Source organism: Lissotriton helveticus, chromosome 3_1, assembly GCF_964261635.1.
Source record: "Lissotriton helveticus chromosome 3_1, aLisHel1.1, whole genome shotgun sequence".
Lineage (NCBI taxonomy): Eukaryota > Metazoa > Chordata > Amphibia > Caudata > Salamandridae > Lissotriton > Lissotriton helveticus.
In genome coordinates, this window is record NC_136061.1 from 1,536,284,127 (window position 1) to 1,536,303,571 (window position 19,445).

At 50.9% G+C, this 19,445-nt stretch overlaps 1 protein-coding gene across 1 annotated transcript in view; it reads left to right on the forward strand.

Moving 5' to 3' along the window:
* Positions 1–19,445, forward strand: part of DDX6 (DEAD-box helicase 6) — a 222,894-nt gene that overhangs the window by 65,031 nt on the left and 138,418 nt on the right. Inside the window, exons 7-8 of the mRNA XM_078682219.1 lie at positions 1,475–1,569; positions 2,290–2,412. Coding sequence (XP_078538345.1) covers positions 1,475–1,569; positions 2,290–2,412 — 218 coding nt within the window. The remainder of the gene's footprint in view (positions 1–1,474; positions 1,570–2,289; positions 2,413–19,445) is intronic.

Below are 19,445 nucleotides of genomic sequence, written 5' to 3' on the forward strand. Positions count from 1 at the left end.
CTCACTAATAAGTTGGTGGAACTATTGATCCTGTAAAATGTTCAACAAGTGTTTAACATTTTACAGGAAAAATACATCATTTAATGATAACATAATACATATAAAATGTCATAATCAGAATTTCTAGCAATATTGTATTATAATTAAGGCTCTGTTTTCCGTTTTTACTGATTTTTACAGATAAACACAGAACCAAAAACATTAATTTTCTTGTCCTATTTATTTTATGCTTTTTGAGTAATTTTAAATACTGTCTTTTCATGACGGCCAGGCCAATAGCTGTGTGGATTGATAAGGGGGTTATAGGGAATTTTAGTAAAGAGGCTTCAACAGCAATAGATTTGCACATGGTTGGTACTGAAATTTGCATATTTTCATATCCATGCCCTGATTTATCTTTCTGCGGGTGTTCACAACACTGAAACCTGACAGACATTAAAGCATGAGTGCATATTTATCAGTTAAATGTGGAAGTATTCTAATTTCAGCTTAATTTTTGCACAAAATCCAAAATAAATCTGGATATATACAGATGTTGTTAGCAAAATATAAATATGGATAAATACAGACCGACATGGCAAAAAAATACCATGAAACCGGGAGCCCTAATTATACTCTAGGATAAAATTTCCAGCAGTGTACGGAGTCCAAGGAAGCAGTGGTACTTGGCTAAGTTTGATGTTTATAATTTACATATGTTGCCAGCATATGCTTCAGTATCGCACAAATTGTGTTAACTCTGATAAATATTTTTTAAAGAAAGTTTAAACAAGAGTGCACACTACATATTTACTTGTTTTCCCAATAGTGAACCTGCCATTGGGATTAGAGAGTGTTGCTTTCTAGAAGCCGTAGAACCTCTATTTTTTCCAACATTGTCAAATTTCACACAACATGAATGCCTAGAAATCTCTTAACGCATACTTGTGGTATGCATTTGTTGGATTGTGGAAGGTACACGTTTGCTTTCTATTAATTTTGCAGAGCCTGGATTCATGCTTTCGTGTTGGTTTGAAGTCTCATTTGCATATCTGATCTTGCTAAATATTTTACGAAGTAGAATATTTCAGAATGCAAAATACTCTTGTTCCATGTAAAGCCAAACACATTTAAATTCAGTGCTTTGATTTGAGTATACATTTATAGTGGAATATTGGGGCAGTCTTTAAAAAACCTTTGTTTAACTAACCCCTTCGCTGCCGCGCGAGCTACCTCCCTGGTGCTGCGCACGTCCAACGCACCTGTTTCTTCGAACGTTCAGCACTGGCGCTGAAGTTCGAAGCAGCAAACGGGTTAATGATGAAAAGGTCTCCCATAATATGGATTTATTTTTAGCTATCTGTAGCAGTTGGTTTGTATGCAGACTATTACGATTGAAAGAAACTGCATTTTGCTATGTCACTGAGGATTGTACATAAGAGGCATGGCAGTGTTTTTGTCTTCATTGTAATTTGCTTTTATTCTGTTTTTTCAGTGCATGTCGTGATTGCAACCCCTGGGAGAATCCTGGATCTGATAAAGAAGGGAGTGGCAAAGGTTGACCACACCCAGATGATCGTATTGGATGAGGTAACATCTCTATTCTTTACTTCTATTGTGGTAGCATCTTGTGCAGTTTCCATATGCTACTGGCACTTGGTGGCTATTGGAGCAGGGTGATCGACTGCTGTTATTTTTTGCTGCTGCCTCTAGACTTTCAGAGGTGGCATATTCTGAGGTGTTCAGGACTTTCTTTGCTAGCTCTAAAACTTACTTTTAGACGGAACAAAATGAGCTGGTCTAAGAGTAGTGTTGGTTTGGGTAGAACTTTGTGTAGAGATCACTTTGTAATGGGTCACACCTTAATTTACACTGGTTTTGCTGTAGCAATTTTTTGACACAGGCAACCAAGGGCATTGCTCACAAGGGTATTCACTTTGTGCAGGGTTTTAACAAGCAAGCTGTTGGCATGCGGAAACAAGTGCTTTCAGATTCCTTTTTCATATTGGTGGTAGAAGTAATGTGCTTTGTGGGAGCCTTGCACGTAGTGCACCCATTTACCACTTCCATCAGCTTTGAGAAGTTTAAGTGGTTCTTCAATGCCTTCTATCCCAGTGCATCTATGGTCAAACTTTATTGTGGCTCAAATTCTCCAGGTTTAAACCCAAGCAATTCTATCCATGCCTTGTCCTACAAAAGAGCAAGTGGGTATCCTGCGTCCTGTTATGAATTTCATAGCCATCAACAAACTCTCCTGATAGAAAGTGCTGTAGTGAATAGGAATTCCAAATTAATTATTTTTCTCCATAGGCAGACAAGCTGCTGTCTCAGGATTTCATGCAGATAATGGAAGAAATCATCTACACGCTACCTAAGTACCGGCAGATTCTGCTGTACTCTGCAACCTTCCCCCTTAGTGTACAGAAATTCATGGTAAGTGCATTGCTGTTGGCTGTCTGGTTACTTATTTTATTATGCAAGCCTCTGTTAAGAGGTTCCTTGCCACATTTATTGTCATTGTAGTATATTGCCATTCGGACTTAGCTAGATAAGCATACTCTGCACTTTGTTATGTGTACTTTTCTTAAAACTTGTGTTATACCTAGTGCACTGTTAATAATTGTGATAAGACATGACTATAGGTCCAATGTTACAGATGGGTGATTAGTGTCAACAGTACAGCATTACACCAATTGTAACAGTGTGTTCATGCATTGCTTTTCATCAATTTTGCTGCATCGTTCTCCCACACAAACTCATAAACAATCTGAGTACTGTAGCCTCTGGTCCTGAGCCCTGTCTCTAAACACCCAAGACATTCCTTTCATCCTGAACAAAAAACCCTGTGACCACCCCTGCCTTTAGGCCATAGTCTGCACCGAAAGACTGACTAATGCCTGCCCTCGGGCCTGGTACCGAAAGACCAACCTAAGCCAGCTACATTATTCATTTATGTGCTGAGTCTACCTTCAGTACTGAGCCAATCCGTTCCATCTTCAGCTCTGACTGACCTTCGTGCTGAAACAAACACTTCTTGGCTCTGAAACCAGCCCCAAATCTGATCCTGGCACACCTGTGAAACTTATTCTCCACTAGGTACAAGAGAAACTGGATGCTTGTCAAAAGCAAATGCACACCCAGCCACGTACAGGATGTGTTTTTGCTAAACTTTAGGTTCCGACTCCACCAACATCAGAGACCACTCTCCTTCGGAACGGCTATTGCTATTCCAGTCCCTGCCAAATAGAAACCGGCGCACAAAATCACCAGTCCTTTGCCTCTTCCATCTATAGCTCCACTGCCATCAACACCACCTCCAACCCGCCTCCTCCACCACCATCTCCACCACATTCACCATCTCCCCCCACATTCATCATCTCCACCTCCCTCTGATGGGGACCCCTTAAATAGAATACCTCAACGAGATCCCCATTTTGCAATGAGACAGGGATACTTTTGATACACCACCACGACCTGTTCAGCATGATATAGACCCTCCAGTGGACACTGACCCAGATCTCTATCCCACTCTTCCATTTCCTGATGACTCCATGTCGTACCAGGACCTTACTGGTATAGCAACGGTTTCATGAGGTCGAGCTACACAAACCTCTGGAAAATGATTTCCTCTTTGACACGCTCTTCCACACACAGGGCCACTCAATACCTCCATAAGGTTATGGGTATGTTACTTCATTCGGATGTTTTCAAAGATCCTGCTTGAGCATCCAGGGTGGGTACAAATATAAAGCTCCTCCATCCGACCCATTTACGTCAGGAGACCGATTCCTTTGGACTTGCTTGTTCTTAGTCAATTCTTGCAAGTGACTTAATTCCCAAGCTGCCAGCAATGCTCCACCTCCTGGCAAGGAAAGTAAACAAATTGACACCTCTGCTAAAAGGGTTGCAGCTCAGTCTGTCAACTATTGGTGTATTGCGAATTCAATTGGTTTGCTGGTAAGGTATGGCCATGCCCACTGGGATGACATGGGGGAAGTTCTCCAATATCTCCCAGAGGAGCATAAGAAAAGGCGTCAGTGGCTTGTATCAGTAGGAAAGTTTATTTCAAATACATCTCTGTGCCTTAGATTCAGCAGATACCAGTATCGTGTTGCAGCTCCATGCCTTTCTCCACATATTTGGCTTGAAGCCAGAGGTCCAACAAAGTCTGTTGTCCCTTTTGACAAAGATCTTTTCGGTCCCCAGATTAAACTGGCCCTAGAAAAATGAAAAAGGACACTTCCTTTTTACTTCAAACAGCCAGTCCTTGTGGTTCCTTTTGCTGCTTCACCTATGGAGCAGGTTAAAAAAAAGCTCTTCAGATTACTCTGCCTTGTACCAACGTGGGCAGGATCACCACTCTTCGCCCCGAGGATACTATAGAGGCAACAATGCCAAAGATGGAGGAAAAGGGGGTTTCCATGTGGTGCCACACCCAGCACCAACCTGATTTCCATCTCACTGAACATTTAACACCGGTTGGGGGCGATTACAGGATTTTCTGCTCATAAGACAATCGATAATCTCAGACCAGGGGGTGTTGGACATTATCCAACATGATTACTATCTGGATCTTATTACCACACCTCCAAACATTCCACCTAGCGCTCAGTGGTGCTCTCTGGAAAACCAAACACTACTCAAACAGGAAGTTCAAGCTCTCTTGCCTAAAGGAGCTATAGAACCCATCTCTCTACAACATCTGGGATCGGGTGTAAACTCCCTGTAATTCCTAATCTCCAAAACTGAATGATCTTTAAGCCACTCTGAGTTATGGCCCTTAAATCATTACATCCTGTCAGAGCATTTCCATATGGTCACTCAAAGATGTGATCCCGCTTCTCCAGCAAAGCGAAAGACTTGAAGAACGCCTGCTTTGCATTCCCATACATTTAGCACATCACCAATACCTCAGATTTGTGATAGGCAAACGTTACCAATTCAAAGTCCTCTCAGTCAGGGTGACAACTGCGCCATGAGTTCACCAAATGCCTAGCAGTGGTAGCAGCGCATTTATGCAGACAAAGCATCCCGATCTTCCCATAACTCGACAACTGCCTTATCAGAGCCAGCACTCTTCCTCTGCTAGCAACACTCAATTTTCAGAAACCTCATCCTCAACCTTTACAGTTTCAACCGTATATGGGGGGCTATCCTATAAAACGTACAACTAGCATTAGCCTATCCTAATACAGCAAGAATCCCAAATTTCCCAATGCTACTACCATGTATCTAGTCAACAGCTCAGTCAGAACTGTCATGAATCGCCTTTGTGGCCCATGCATGACTACACAAGGGTCCATTACTGGATTTGCTTGCACAACAGTGGTCTCAGTCACAGGGTAATTTAGAGGATCTAGTGTTGATAGACCGCAGCATTCATTGCTCTCTGTAGTGGTGGAACACCAACAACCTCTTAAAGGGGCGGCCTTTCTAGACCCTGTTACTCCCACATCATCTGGACAACAGATGCATCGGTGACAAGTTGGGGTGCACACTTACAGAATCTCAGTCCAGGATCTCTGGGATGCCAAAACACCAGGGTCTCACCATCAAGAACCTAGAGCTTCAAGATAGGCACTAGCCTTTCTTGCAGTTCTACAAGGATAAGGTGGTCCTTCGCACCAGCCCAAAATTCCTTCCAAAGGTCTCATTTCCAACGTAATCCGTTTGAGTTACCGGTCTTTCCTCAGACTGTTGCAGAGAGGGTTCTTCATACATTAGATGTTAAGCGATCTTATGTACTACATTATCTGATAGACTACTAGCTGCAGATTCCTTAACGTAGAATTATCCCCAGGCGTGAGACTGGATCCAGAAAATGTTCTTTGCCACAGCATCTCTGCGTGCCGGGGGCGTTACCACGTAACAGCCCTAAAGGAACCGAATAGTGTCCCTCACCTGTTTAAGGCCTTCTTTTTACGCTTTTGCGTTGAGGAACAGTGTGCAAATGCCTTCAGGCTTCAAGACGTGTACTTGTGCGCGTCAGATGTCGGCGACATACCCTCACCCGACCTGTACGTGGTGTTTGGGCGAACACCATGACTCTACAGACCGATGCTTGTCAGCACCACAAACCGAAGTCCCAGCTGGAGCGCCGGATGAAATTGCTGTTGGCCTGCTTGTCCAGGTCGGTCTTGTCACAGTGTCCGTCCCCTACCTCTGAAGCCAGGAGCCGCCAATTCAGACTGCGGCATTGCCCTTTGCTGCAGCTCCAAGGGCATCGCTCGCCAGCCGATAGGTCCTGCACCTTGTCTCTGAGGCCTTGTCCTCGTTCTGCAGAGGGCGCGGGTTCCCCTCGGGACGTACGCTCTTGCCCGTCGCCACCCTACCTGCCGTTTCCTGGGGTTGGAGCAACTAGGGCCCAAATGAAAGCCTACCCTATGGCTCTGCAGGCTTCTTCGGCCCGCCTGAGACGTCCGCAGATCCCTTGCCTTGCATGGGGCCTTCCGCGGAGTCGCTAGGAGCTTCGGCACCGACGAGTTTGGCTTCAGGTTGTGGGGGTGTGGTGTCTAGGTGTGGCCCTGTGGGGTTCTTCTCTTCGACCCACAGCGTCCTTGCCTCGCCGTAAATCTCTGCGGGGTTCCCTGTACAGTCACAGGAGATCGCCGGAACTCTGAGCTCGTCCCCAAGTCCCCCTCGATCCTCTGTGCAGGCAGCTGCCTTACCAGAGGCTGGGCCAATGCCTTTCTGGCGCCTACTGCTTTCCTCCCCGCCCCTGGAGGTGCCACGGGTGGAAGCCGGGCCCCGGGGCCTGGAGCTCCTTCCCAAGTCCCTCTCGGTCCTCTTCGCAGGCGTCTGCCTCGTGTGAGGTCACCTTTACAGCGCCCTTCCTTAGCCTACCTGGCTCCAGCCCGCTCCATTCTCCTAGGGAGCACGTGGATGCCTGTGGCGGACTCCACAGCGCCGTCCCTGCGTCAGGTCGTAGACTTCTCCAGATGTCCTTCGCCGGAGGTTTGTCATCTCCTTTTCACCGGAGACTGGATGCTGGGTCTTTGCTTTTTCACCGGCGTCTTCCAGGGAGGGCTCCTTGCCGTCCCTGCAGCCTCAACCCTTGGACCCTCCCTTCTGCAGCTCGTTGTTGGTTGCTCCGCCGGCTTCTCTGCCTTTCCCGGAGGCCCCTCAGGTCCCCCACTCGTTCGCAGATCTTCCACTTTTCAGGGGCTTGCCGTTTATTCCTCCAGCTGGACTTGGGGATGGACAGCTTAGTTTACAGCTGCCGCCCACAGAGGAATTGCTTACTCCCCGCGACGCCCTGCGGAGGAGAGTGTAACCTTTTGTTCAGGCCATTTCCACGGCCGCTGGCATTTTGCGAATCGGTGACCCAGTCACCCTATTAATTCCGGATCATCTGTTGGAAGTTCTCCACCAGGGCTCTGGTGGACGGAAGCTGCCTCTTCCATTCGAAGCTTTGCTCCACAATTCTCTTCTGGGGGCGTCCTGCTCCGCACGATCCAGCCTGCCTTTCTTTCTGCCCTTCTACCCAGGGCCCTCTTCTGCATACTGCCTTTCCTTCCTTGCCGTCAGTATTTCCTCCGTCGCGGGAGGCCCGGTTGTTTGATTCATGGGGGCGTAACCTCTTCGCTTCCTCTAGTGCTGCTTTGCAAGTGCTCAACACACTTTGTGTGTTGGCCAGGGCTACCTCGAGCCTGTGGGATTCCGTGGAGTACCTTCTGTCTTGTGGTGCCCGCGCTGATCTGTGGCACCATGTGTTGGATGGCTGAGAGTTGGCCAAATTTATTTTCCGTGCGGCCTTTGATGTTGCTGATTCTGTCGGCCGTGCTATGGCCTGCTCTGTGGTTCTGTCATTGGTTGCGGGACAGCGTTTTTCCAGAGAATATTAGGGAGTGTCTGGTTGACCTGCCATTTGATAGGTTTCTTTTGTTTAACACCCACATGGACTCCGCCATTCAACAGCTCCGTAAGCATGCCTTGCTGGCCCTCCGGTGCTTTATGGGAGGCGTTAGCCCACCTTTTTTCTGGAATTTAGTGTTTCGGTTGGCCCATCTGTGTTCTGTATGGTTTGACGTGCCTTCAGGATCCTTAGGTTGGCACCTCTCCTGTTGGCTGCTGGTACAGCCCCTCTGGCAATTGTGTATTTTTTTGCTAATTGATAAGACGTCTGTGGTTCTACCCGCAGGTCCTTCATGTTTTTGTCCTCTGTGGGATTTTTCCCTAAGAGTGGTTCCCATGTTTTCTTTGTGACGTGTCATATCCTAAGTGGGTTACTTGTAGCTATTGTATAGCTCTGTCCTATGCTGGGAGGGTGTGGACCCCCTTTTTCGAGTTCCTCGCCTTTCCTGGTGTCACAGTATGGAACTTGTGTGATCTATTTGGTCTTTGTCTGGGCGCAACTTGCTCTGCTCCATGTTCTGTTATTTTCAGTATCCGCTATGTCGCTGGACCGGCTTTGGCATGCTGTCTACAGCTTTGCGTTGAGGTATTTCTGCCTTTTTGCACGGCGCTTCGGCCTGCTGGCTGACTGCTTAGGTCTGTCCTACGTATTTCTCTTCTGGCTGGTCCCACTCCTTTTCGTGGGTCGGTTTGTGGCTGGAATGATCTTCCTTTGGGGTCGTTCTGGATTTCCCGTGCCCTTTCCATAGTCTTGTGCTTGGCTTGTTTTGGGCATGCTGTTTTAGGGTGTTTGCCACCTGCGCATGCCTCTCTTTCTGGTTCGCCACTGTGGGCCTTGCCGTTTACCCTTGCGCTCCTGCCTTTTAATATCCTGGAGCTTTGTGCGGCTGTCTTTCTTCTCCCACCTGCTTTGTGGAGCTGTTGCTGACTTGTCCGCTGCCTCAAGGCTGATGCCTGTTCAGCTTTCACTTCACTGTGTTCTCCTGCAGTGAGCTCTGCCTCTGTTTTCTCCTTGGAGTTTGAGGTGGCTCTTTATTTCTTGGTAATCCTCTGGCGTTATCTGTGACTCTGGGGTCTTCTGGCTATGTCCCTGGTACCTTGTTTGGGCTTGGGGTCTTCTGGCCTCACTTTGCCTTTTTCTTGCTTGCTTCAGCTCGTGTGGGGAGGGTGGGGCTGTCCCGCCCTTGTCGCCTTTACACGTCCCCTGCTGGGGCTGTGTTTTTTCCTACAGAGGGAGTTCTCTTGCAGGCCCTCCTCCCCTCTGGGTACGGCTAGGGTATCTATTCTATGCTAAGCAATCTGCGGTTAGTAGTCTCTCAGATGTACAAGTTACTTGCCTTCGGTAACTGTATCTGAAAGAGACAACTTTAGTGATAGATTCCTTACCTTAGAATATCCCCAGGCGTCAGACTGGATCCGGAACTTTTTGCGTGGCAGTACCCTTGCGCGTCGGTAGGGGTTGTCTGCGGCTCCGCGTCCGTCGTCAGCGTCGTGGGCGCCGTGATGACGTCGTCTGAGTACTTAGACGAGGCCTCCGCGTGCTGACGTCAGTTCTTCTTTTTTCCGCGCCAGCAGCGCAGATCCGGAAAAAGTGGTACCTTAGTCACTTTTTGACTAACCTTCTTTTTTGATCTTTTGATTGTCCTTTTTCGAAGTCTCCGACTCCGAACGGTGCCGGTAGGGATGCCAGGTTTCAAGCCCTGTGAGGATTGCGACTGACTGTAGGTCACTGACCCTCACAGTCGGTGTCTCCATTGCCTCGGCGTCTATCACGACGACAAGACCTGCTCCGACTGTCGGGCCCTGACTTCGAAAGCTAGGCGGGAGCGGTCCCGTAAGCGGCTCTAACTCCGGCTCTAACTCCGGCAGTCGGCCCCGCGCCGAGAACGGTCCCGGTCCGGACGGAGGTCGAGGGACCGGTCGCGGGAGAGGAGCCATCGGAGCTCCGGGAGTCGACATCACTCCTCCGGGTCGAAGTCGTCAGGTAAGCACAAGAAGTCTCCCCCCCGACGCTCGCGCGACGCGGCCTGTCGCTTCTGGTGACACCGCCTGTCGCTTCTGGTGACACCGCCTGTCGCTTCTGGTGACACCGCCTGTCGCTTCTGGTGACACCGCCTGTCGCTTCTGGTGACACCGCCTGTCGCTTCTGGTGACACCGCCTGTCGCTTCTGGTGACACCGCCTGTCGCTTCTGGTGACACCGCCTGTCGCTTCTGGTGACACCGCCTGTCGCTTCTGGTGACACCGCCTGTCGCAGGCGCTGCATCCGGCCTCATACCCTCCGGCCCCTGGGCCTAACGCGGCGCCGGAGGAGATCGAGCGGTTCCTCATGGCCATGAGGTCCCTCTCCCCTCCGAGGCTCCGCGGCGCCTCCGGGCCCAGCGGACCCATCTGGGTGGGCCTAGCAGGTCAGGGGCTTCGGTCCCGACGCAGTCGGGTGCTTCGGCTCCGACGCCGCAGGGCCCCACTGGATCCGCTTCCGGGTCGCCGCCGGTGGACTTAAATACCTCCCCGGCGCCGACCCCCCAAGGTGTCACCCCCGGCGCCGCCCTCGGGAGGCGCCGTCCCCGATGCCTCCCTCGACCCGGCGCCGCTTTAGACGCCGTTCGGAGAGTTTACTTTCCATGAACCAGCCCCATCATTTTCTGAGCCTGAGTATTAGGAGATGGGTGATGAGGAGTATTGGGAGGGGTCTGAGGACCCTCTGACATGTGAATGTCAGTCCCAGGAGGACTGGACAGGTGAACTTGGGGATGCCAGTGGTCTGGACACTTCACCCGACACTGGCTTTGTCTCTCCTCCTACTGTGGCTACGGAGGAGGGGGCAACATATAGTGTTGTGTTGTGTTGAGGGCAGCCAAGGCCTTGGGCCTTTAGCTCCCTGTCTCGGCCGTGAGGACTAACCTCCTCACTGAGGTCCTTAAGCCGCAGTCATGCTCAGCTGAGCCTCTGCTGCCGTTTAACAAGGCCTTGACCGACGTTCTTTTGGGCACTTGGTCCAAGCCTGCTACAGGTTCGCCTGTAGATAGGAACGTGGCCTGACGCCACCGCCCGGCTCCGGGTGACCCATGTTTCCTGTCCACCCACCCCACCCCCCGAGAGCCTGGTCATCCAGGCCTCCAATTCCCAGAACGCATTCCCGTCTGCTCCGCCGGACAGGGAATCCAAGAGGTACGAGCAGTACGGTAAAAAGATCTTCTCCTCCCTTTGTCTGGGACTGCGGTCTTCCAACACCGCATGCCTCTTGGGCCGCTACACCCACTCTCTGTGGGATACGGTTGCGGAAGTGCTGCCAGAGTGTCCGTTGGAGGTACGGGCCAAACTTGGCCAAGCCCTTGTGGAGGGCCGGGATGCAGCCAGATATTCTATCCGGTGTGGGCTGGATACCACCGACTCACTAGGTAGAGCGATGGCAACGACAGTGGCGGTCAGACGTCACGCCTGGTTGAGGTCCGCCAACTTTTCGGCCGATGTCCAAAACACACTGGACATGCCGTTTGATGGCCGTCGCCTTCTTGGCGACAAGGCAGACCATGCGCTTGAGCGCTTTAAGGACTCCTGGGCTATGGCCAAGTCCTTGGGCCTCTCGGCCCCGCGCCAGCAATCGGCTGCCTTTCACTCCTTTCGTGGCCACGGAAGGGGTGTGTACCCACACGTCCTGCCAGCCACGCTCCGCAGGGTAATACCCAACGCAGTGGCGGCCGTGGAAACCGCCGTGTCGGCGGTCGGTGTCAACGGCGAGGTCAGTCCACACCTTCCCCGGCAGCATCCGCCTCAAAACCCTCCTAGTCCATGCTTTCAGGCCCATGTGACGCCAGTGGGGGGCAGGGTTCGCCATCACCACCTCCACTGTCGCACTGTCACGTCGGACAGGTGGGTGCTGCAGATCGTCTGAAGGGGCTACTCCCTCCCCTTCGAGGCGGCGACTCCAGCCATGCCACCGCAGAACCACCGTGTATCGGGGGATCATTTGCGACTTCTGCAGGAGGAAGTTACGGCCCTCTTGGTCAAGGGGGCCATCGAGCGTGTTCCTGGGCCAGAAGTAGGGTGTGGTTGCTACTCCCACTACTTTCTGGTACCCAAGATGGGCAAAAGGGGCCTACGCCCTATCTTGGACCTATGGAACGTCAACGGATTCCTCCGGAAGGAGAAGTTCAAAATGCTGACTCTGGCTCAGGTCTTAGCTGCCCTGGACCCAGGAGACTGGATGGTAGCGTTGAACTTGCAGGACGCTTATTTCCACATCCCTGTCCTGCCGGCCCACCGGCGCTACCTGCGGTTCACGGTTGGCCACGGGCACTTGCAGTACACTGTGCTCCCCTTCGGCCTTACCAGCGCCCCACGGGTGTTCACAAAGGTGATGGCGGTGGTCGCAGCTCATCTGCGCAGGCTAGGGGTTTCAGTCTTCCCCTACCTCGACGACTGGTTGTTGAAGGCGGGCTCGCCCCAAACAGTCGTCAGACAACGGCAGACCTCCTGCACCAGCTGGGGTTCTCCATCAATGTGCCAAAGTCACACCTGTGCCCCTCTCAGAAGCTCCTCTTCATCGGAGCGGTTCTAGACTCGGCGCGGTTTCGGGTTTATCCACCCGAACAGCGGGTCTGGGATATTCAGGCTCTGATTCCGATTTTTCAGCCTTTCTCCCGGGTCTGTCAGGTTGACGCTGCGGCTTCTGGGGCTGATGGCCTCCTGCATCCTACTGGTGCATCACGCCAGGTGGCGGATGCGGGCTCTGCAGTGGCACCTGAAGTTTCAGTGGGCCCAGCATCAGGGCAACCTGTCCGACCACGTCCTGATCTCGGAGGGCACTTCAAGACAGCTGCAGTGGTGGCTCACGGACCGCGATTGTGTCAGCGGCAGATCCCTCTCCCTTCCCCAACCGGAGCACGTAGTTGTGACTGACGCGTCCCTCCAGGGCTGGGGAGGCCACATGGGAGAGGCGGAGATCAGAGGCCTCTGGTCTCCGGCGGAGGCCCGGCTCCACATCAACTTTTGGAGTTGCGGGCTATTCATCTAGCACTGAAAGCATTCCTCCCCTCTGTCCGGGGGAGTGTAGCGCAGGTGTTCACGGACAACACCACCGCCATGTGGTACTGCAACAAACAAGGTGGGGTGGGGTCGTGGACCCTTTGCCAGGAGGCTCTGCGCCTCTGGCAGTGGCTGGAACGCCAGGGCGTGACCCTCACCCTCGTGGCTCAACACCTGGCAGGTTCTCTGAACGCCTGGGCGGACGAGCTCAGCAGTCGGTGCATGATGGATCACGAATGGCGTCTGAACTCGGACGTGGCGCAAGGCCTCTTTCAGCGATGGGGAGAGCCTTGGTAAGATCTATTTGCCACCGAAGAGAACGCGCAGTGTCATCAGTTCTGCACGTTGGAATTTCCAAGGCGGCACTCGCTCGGAGACGCCTTTCGTCGCGAGTGGAGTTGTGGTCTGTTGTACGCCTTTCCGCCTATACCACTTCTGCCCAGGGTGCTGAAGATCAAGCGCGACCGGGCCCAAGTCATCCTTGTGGCTCCGGACTGGGCACGAAGGTACTGGTATCCAGAGCTACTCAGTATGTCAGTCGATCCCCCTCTTCAGGAGGACATTCTGTCGCAGCAGCAGGGGACGGTCCTCCACCCGAACCTGTCCAGTCTCCACCTCCATGCTTGGACATTGAGCGGCGACAGTTGAGGCCATTTGACTTGCCTCCTGAAGTCTGTAATATCATTCTGGCAGCCAGGCGTCCCTCCACAAAGTCTGTATACGACTGCAGGTGGAACAGATTTGTGGCATGGTGCACAGCAAAGGCTGTGGATCCTCTTGCTGCCCCTCTCTGAGGTTCTTCTCTTCCTTCTTTCTCTTGCCCAGCAGGGCTCTGCTCTGGGCACTATCAAGGACTACCTTTCTGCCCTTTCAGCCTTTGAGGCTGCCTGATCAACCTTCTTTGTTCAAGTCCCCTATTGTAAACCGATTTCTAAAGGGCATCACACACACGTTCCCTCCTGTTCCGATTGTGATGCCTCAGTGGGACTTGAACCTTGTTCTTACATTTCTGATGTGCGCTCCCTTTGAGCCGCTTCACAACTGTCCTCTCCGCCTTCTAACTCTGAAGACTGCTTTCCTGGTTGCCATCACCTATGCCAGGAGAGTGAGTGAGCTCCAGGCCCTTTCTTGTACTCTTCCTTTCCTTTCTGTCCATCCGGACAAGATTGTGTTGCGTACTAAGCCATCTTTCCTGCCCAAGGTTGTCACAGCCTTCCACATCGGGCAGTCCATCACCTTGCCAACCTTCTTTCCGCCTCCGCACCCCTCTAAAGAGGAAGAGCGGCTCCACCGTCTGGACCCAAAACGTGCGCTCTCATTTTACTTGGATCGCACACGCCAGTTCCGGGTGGATGACCAACTCTTTGTTGGTTACGTGGGCGCTAAGAAGGGGAAAGCGGTGCACAAGAGGACCATCTCCCGGTGGATAATCTTGTGTATCCAGGCATGTTACTCCTCGGCTAAAAAGGAGCCCCCTGTTGGATTGCGGGCTCATTCCACCCGAGCCACGGCGACTACAACTGCCCTGGGCCGGGGAGTGCCCCTACAAGACATCTGTCAGGCAGCTACGTGGGCATCACTGCACACGTTTGCAAGACACTACTGCCTGGACAGCCAAGTCCGGAGGGATGGCTTCTTTGGCCGTTCTGTCCTCCAGGACTTTCTGGTGTGATTATTGGTTCGCAGACCCACCACCGGGGTTGGTATTGCTGGGGTATCTATTCTAAGGTAAGGAATCTATCACTAACGTGTGTTTCAGATGCACAAGTTACTACTTGTGTAACGATATTTATGTAAGACACATTAGTTAGGGATAGATTCCTTACCGACCCACCCGTTCTGCGAACCCATATCTACGGTTAGGGTTATCCCCTTTTAGGGCCCTAGTTTCAATGGCACCAGTGTTGGTTTTTAACATGGCTCAGTGCTTCTGGTGCGGAAAAGCTGTGTCTAAGAACTGACGTCATCACGACGCCGACGACGGACGCGGAGCCTCAGACGACGCCTACCGACGCGCAAGGGTACTGCTACGCAAAAATATCCGGATCCAGTCTGACGCCTGGGGATATTCTAAGGTAAGGAATCTATCACGAACTAATGTCTCTTACAGATATATCGTTACACAAGTAGTAACTTGTGCATCTGGTAGAGACAATTCAAGCTGCAGTTTTCTTCACGACCCGTCCTTCCTCCCTGTTCTGTGAGGACCTTCAGCTTGGTCTTCTGCACTTGCCTACCTCTGGATGGTTTTGTCTTCTGCGAGTGCCCTCTTTCACTTCCTCCCTGGCGGGATGCATTTGTTTTGTTTGATCCACTCCTTCCTTTCTGGTAATTGGTTGGTGGGTTCATGGGTACTTCTGCATCCCTGCATTCTGGTCTTCAGTGTGGGACCTACTCATGATCTTCTACCCTTTTTCATTGCTTGAAATTTCTGACTCCTCTGCAGTCCTCTGAGTTGGGGTCTCTTGGCTGTGACTCAGCCCTTAGCTCTTTACAGGGTATGCGCCTCTCCTTGCTGGCGTTGTCTTGGGGAAATTTGTTACTCTTCTGGCCTTGTTGTCCTTCACTGTTAATACTGTGGTTGCAGGCTTCTTTCGCCTGCTGTGACTTTTTTTTACCTGCTTCTCTGCCTCCAGTGAGGATATCTTATTTGCTTGCAAGATTGTTTTGCAGTGGCTGTGCTCTGCTCTTCCCTTCTGACTTTCAGTGCCACAGTGCCTGGCACTTCCCCGAATGGCGCTGTTACTCTCCATTCACTTCTTTCCTTTGTTTATCTGATTTTTTTCGCACACTGTTCCCATATTCCTGTTTTTGTTTGTGATGGCGCCACGCTGTGGCGCGGAAAAGTTCTCCAAAGAAAACTGCTGTCAGCGCGCCGGGGTGAGGCTCAGGGCGGACTAGGAACGAAAACCGGCCCTGGCAAAGTGCTCGGCCACCGGGGGGGGGAGCGTTGGGGGTGCCGCCGGGCTGGTTTTCGGCAGATTTTGTTACAGGGCCCAAAACCAGCCCCCACCCTTGTGGCGTGCCGAGGGATTGCCTGGTGCCTGCAACGGCCAGTCCGGCCCTGGTGGGGCTTATGTGACCTTGCTGGGCGTCAGGGCGGAGTCACGTGGTACTGCACCCCGACACGCGGAGATGCTGTGGCAAAGAATTTTCCGGATTCAGTCTCACGCCTATGGATAATTCTACGTTCAGGAACCTGCGGCTAGAATAGTCTCTACCAGATACACCGCTACCGAAGGTAAGTAACTTGTACGACCGTACTAAAGACTTTAGCTTTGCTGTTTTTTCACCCTTCATAAAGACGAACCCATATCCAAATTGAGCATCGCCAGGTGAACAGATACAGTTATACAGACATGTTACGTTAGAGCCAAAAGGACTTCACCCCCCTCCCCCCCCCCCCCGAAAGCACACTAATCGCAAAATAGGAACTTCTATGGTGGCTTTCCTAAATAACATCCCACTAGCTGATATATGCAAAGCAGTTACATGGTCTACTCTTTCACTAAACATTAGTGTGGAAGTTCTAGCACACCAACAAGCTAATGTAGGTTAGGCAGTGCTATGTACACTATGTGCAGTAATATTGGTGATCTGCTGCTGTTCTAATATTGTAAACACACAACTATCCCTAAATATTAGATGTAAACACATTTAGGGCCTTATTTAGGATAAGTGATGCATCGCTGTGTGAAAACAAGGATGCGCCACTTCTTAGTGTGCCCTCCTTGCGACATGATGGAAGCATCATATAACTGTATGACACATCATGTTGCAAGGAGTTACAGATTCGTAGGCGCAAAAGTGATGCATTGCTTGGGTGTGTCTGGAAATAGGCGCAACTCCAGCAATGTGTACTTTGACATCGGGTTTGCCTGCATCAGTCTTACACGTGCTGTGAGGTAGGTGTAAGATATTGACTCAATGGCGTCCTAGAAGTGGCGCATAAGTTCTCATAGATTTGTGGCGCATGAGTACTCTGAGATTTCAATGCACCACTTCTACAAGGCTTTTTGCGGTGCAACACACACCCTGCATACATTATACTTGGGGCAGGTATAATTTGGTGCAGGGGTTTTCAAAGTGACACATATGCCTAGATGCGATGCTTTGTAAATAGGTTCGTAACATGGCACATTTTTTACGCTGCTGGTGCGTCACACAAAGTGATGTACTGGCGGCATAAAAGTAAAGCAAGGCCTCCTAAATAACGCCATTAGAAAGTGTTCCTTTGCACTGTCAGGGACCTAATGAAATGGTGTATTTAATAAAGCGCGCAGCTACTCGGACTAGTTTCCTGGGGCGTGACAGCGGGAGGACAACGTGCATAAAAGTACCATCAGTTATTAAAAAGCCAGGTTTAAAAGTTCTTCCTGAAAGAGTAGGTCTGTGGTTAGCATCAGACTAAGGTAGGCTATTCCACAATTTTGCACCTAGAAAGCCGAGGTATCTGCCTCTAGTGCGGGCACAGCATATTTTAGGCACGATGGCCAGGTTGGCATACTAAGATCTTATGGGTCTAGATGTTGTGTATTGATTAACATGCATATTTAGGTAGCTGGCTCCTAAGCCGTGGAAAGCTTTAAAGAAGATGGTCATCGATTTGAAGTCGATCCGGTCTTTTATGCAGAGCCAGTGTCGAGACTTAAGAATAGGGGTCATACTAGATCTGGGTTTAGATCTCAAGATGGCTCTAGCTGCCGTGTTTTGTACCACTTGTAGGCGCTGGATAATGGATTTGGGAAGACTGAGGTACAAGTTGTTGAAATAGTCAAAAGTCTAGCTTTGATGTCCCCAGAGCCTGCACCACAATCTTTTTGCTCTCAAGCGGTAACAGTGGCAGGATTTTTTAGCATCCGAGTATGCCAAAGCAAGCGCCAGTTAGATTTTGGATTTGAAATCTCATGGAGTGTCCTGTCCGGTCTATGACCATTCCTAAGTTTTCGATTTTTTTTCTTTTCCACAAGTGGGGGCGGCAGATTTTTTGGCCACCAAGAGCTCCAGTCAGGAGTTTCTGTATTACCAAAGAAAACCACTTCAGTTTTGTCAGGATTGCACTTAACCTGATTAATCTTAAGCCAGTTAAAAAACTTTGTGAGGCAAGACCTAATCATTGCCTTGTCAAAGTCTGTTCCTTTTTCACACGTAAAAATCAGCCGAGTCATCGGCAAAGGAAACCATTTTGGCGCCCTCTTACTCTACCAGAAATGTAAGGGGGAATAGATATATATTAAAAAGGGTAGGACTGAGAATGGAGCCCTGAGGGACACCTACATTCATGGCCAGAACTGGGGATGAGAAAGGGGGGAGCCAGATGTCCTGAAATCGATTTGCCAAGAAGGATGACATCCATGTTAGGGCAGTCGTCCCCCTACCCCCACCCCCGGACCAATGTTAGCAAGTTTCTCCAGGAGCCTTTCATGTGGGACAGTATCAAAGGCCTCCGACAGAGCAAGCAGTATCCGAACAGCCTTGCCTCTCTGGTCCAGCTTACCCTTGAGAAATTAGTCCCTCCCAGCAGAGCGGACTCCGTACTGTAGTTAACCCTAAAACCAGATTGGTACTCACGAAGGAGCTTCCAATCTTCAATGTGTTTTTGGAGGGCCTTGTGTACATGCTTCTCTAATACTTTGGAGTGCCCCGGAGAAGGGAGGTTAGCCTGTAGTTGGGAGGGATCGTCGGTTTGGCGTTAGCCATTTTTATCAGTGGAAGAATCTTAACATTCTTCCATAATTTCGACATGTTGCCAGAGGAGAGGGTAGCATTAAAGAGCTGGTTTATCGTGGAGTTTATGGTGGGAGCTAATAGGTACAGGATGTTCGAGGCATGTGGGCTGCTAAATTCATATCTTAGCATTAGATCGCCGCCTAGTGTTGGGTCCGGATGATCTCACATTGTTGTCCTGGAAGAGTCTTCGAAGTATCCTGAGATAGGTGGCTCCTCCCCTGGACTACAGTGCGCATGGGCATCGGCTCCATCCCCAGATTGTTTTTTTCCGCCATTGGGTTCGGATGTGGTCTCGACGTCTTTCTGTCGAAACCGAGAAAAACTAACTTTTAGCGGCCAAAAGGCCTCGCTTTTTTTTGCGTCGGTATTGTCTGCGCACGGTCTTGAGTCTTCCGTCTCTTGGAGCCGGAATAAGCGGAGTTTTCTTTCGCTCTTCGGACTTTGAGGCCTTCTCATCGCGACACGACTGCAAAACTTTTCTGAACATGGAGCGGAGCCCGTTTAAGTACTGCCCGCTCTGTGGGTCCAAGTACCCACACATCGATCTACACCCCGTCTGTAACAAATGTCTTTCGCCTGACCACGACGACGGCAAGTGCAAAGCCTGTGCACAGTTCCGGTCTAAGAAGACTCTCAAGCTTCGGCGCGCGGTGCGCATGGAAGCTAGACAAGCGGCCCCGGATCCGGAAAACATCTTCGGCGACCAAGATGAAGAGGACCAGGGTCATCATCTTCAAATCTCCCCACCCGAGACGGAGGTCGAGGCGGATCCGGTAGACGACGGAGTCGTGGGTCAAGGCCTTGAATACGTCGACGAGGTAGGAGACGACGAAGAGATTTATGGGGCCGCGGCGG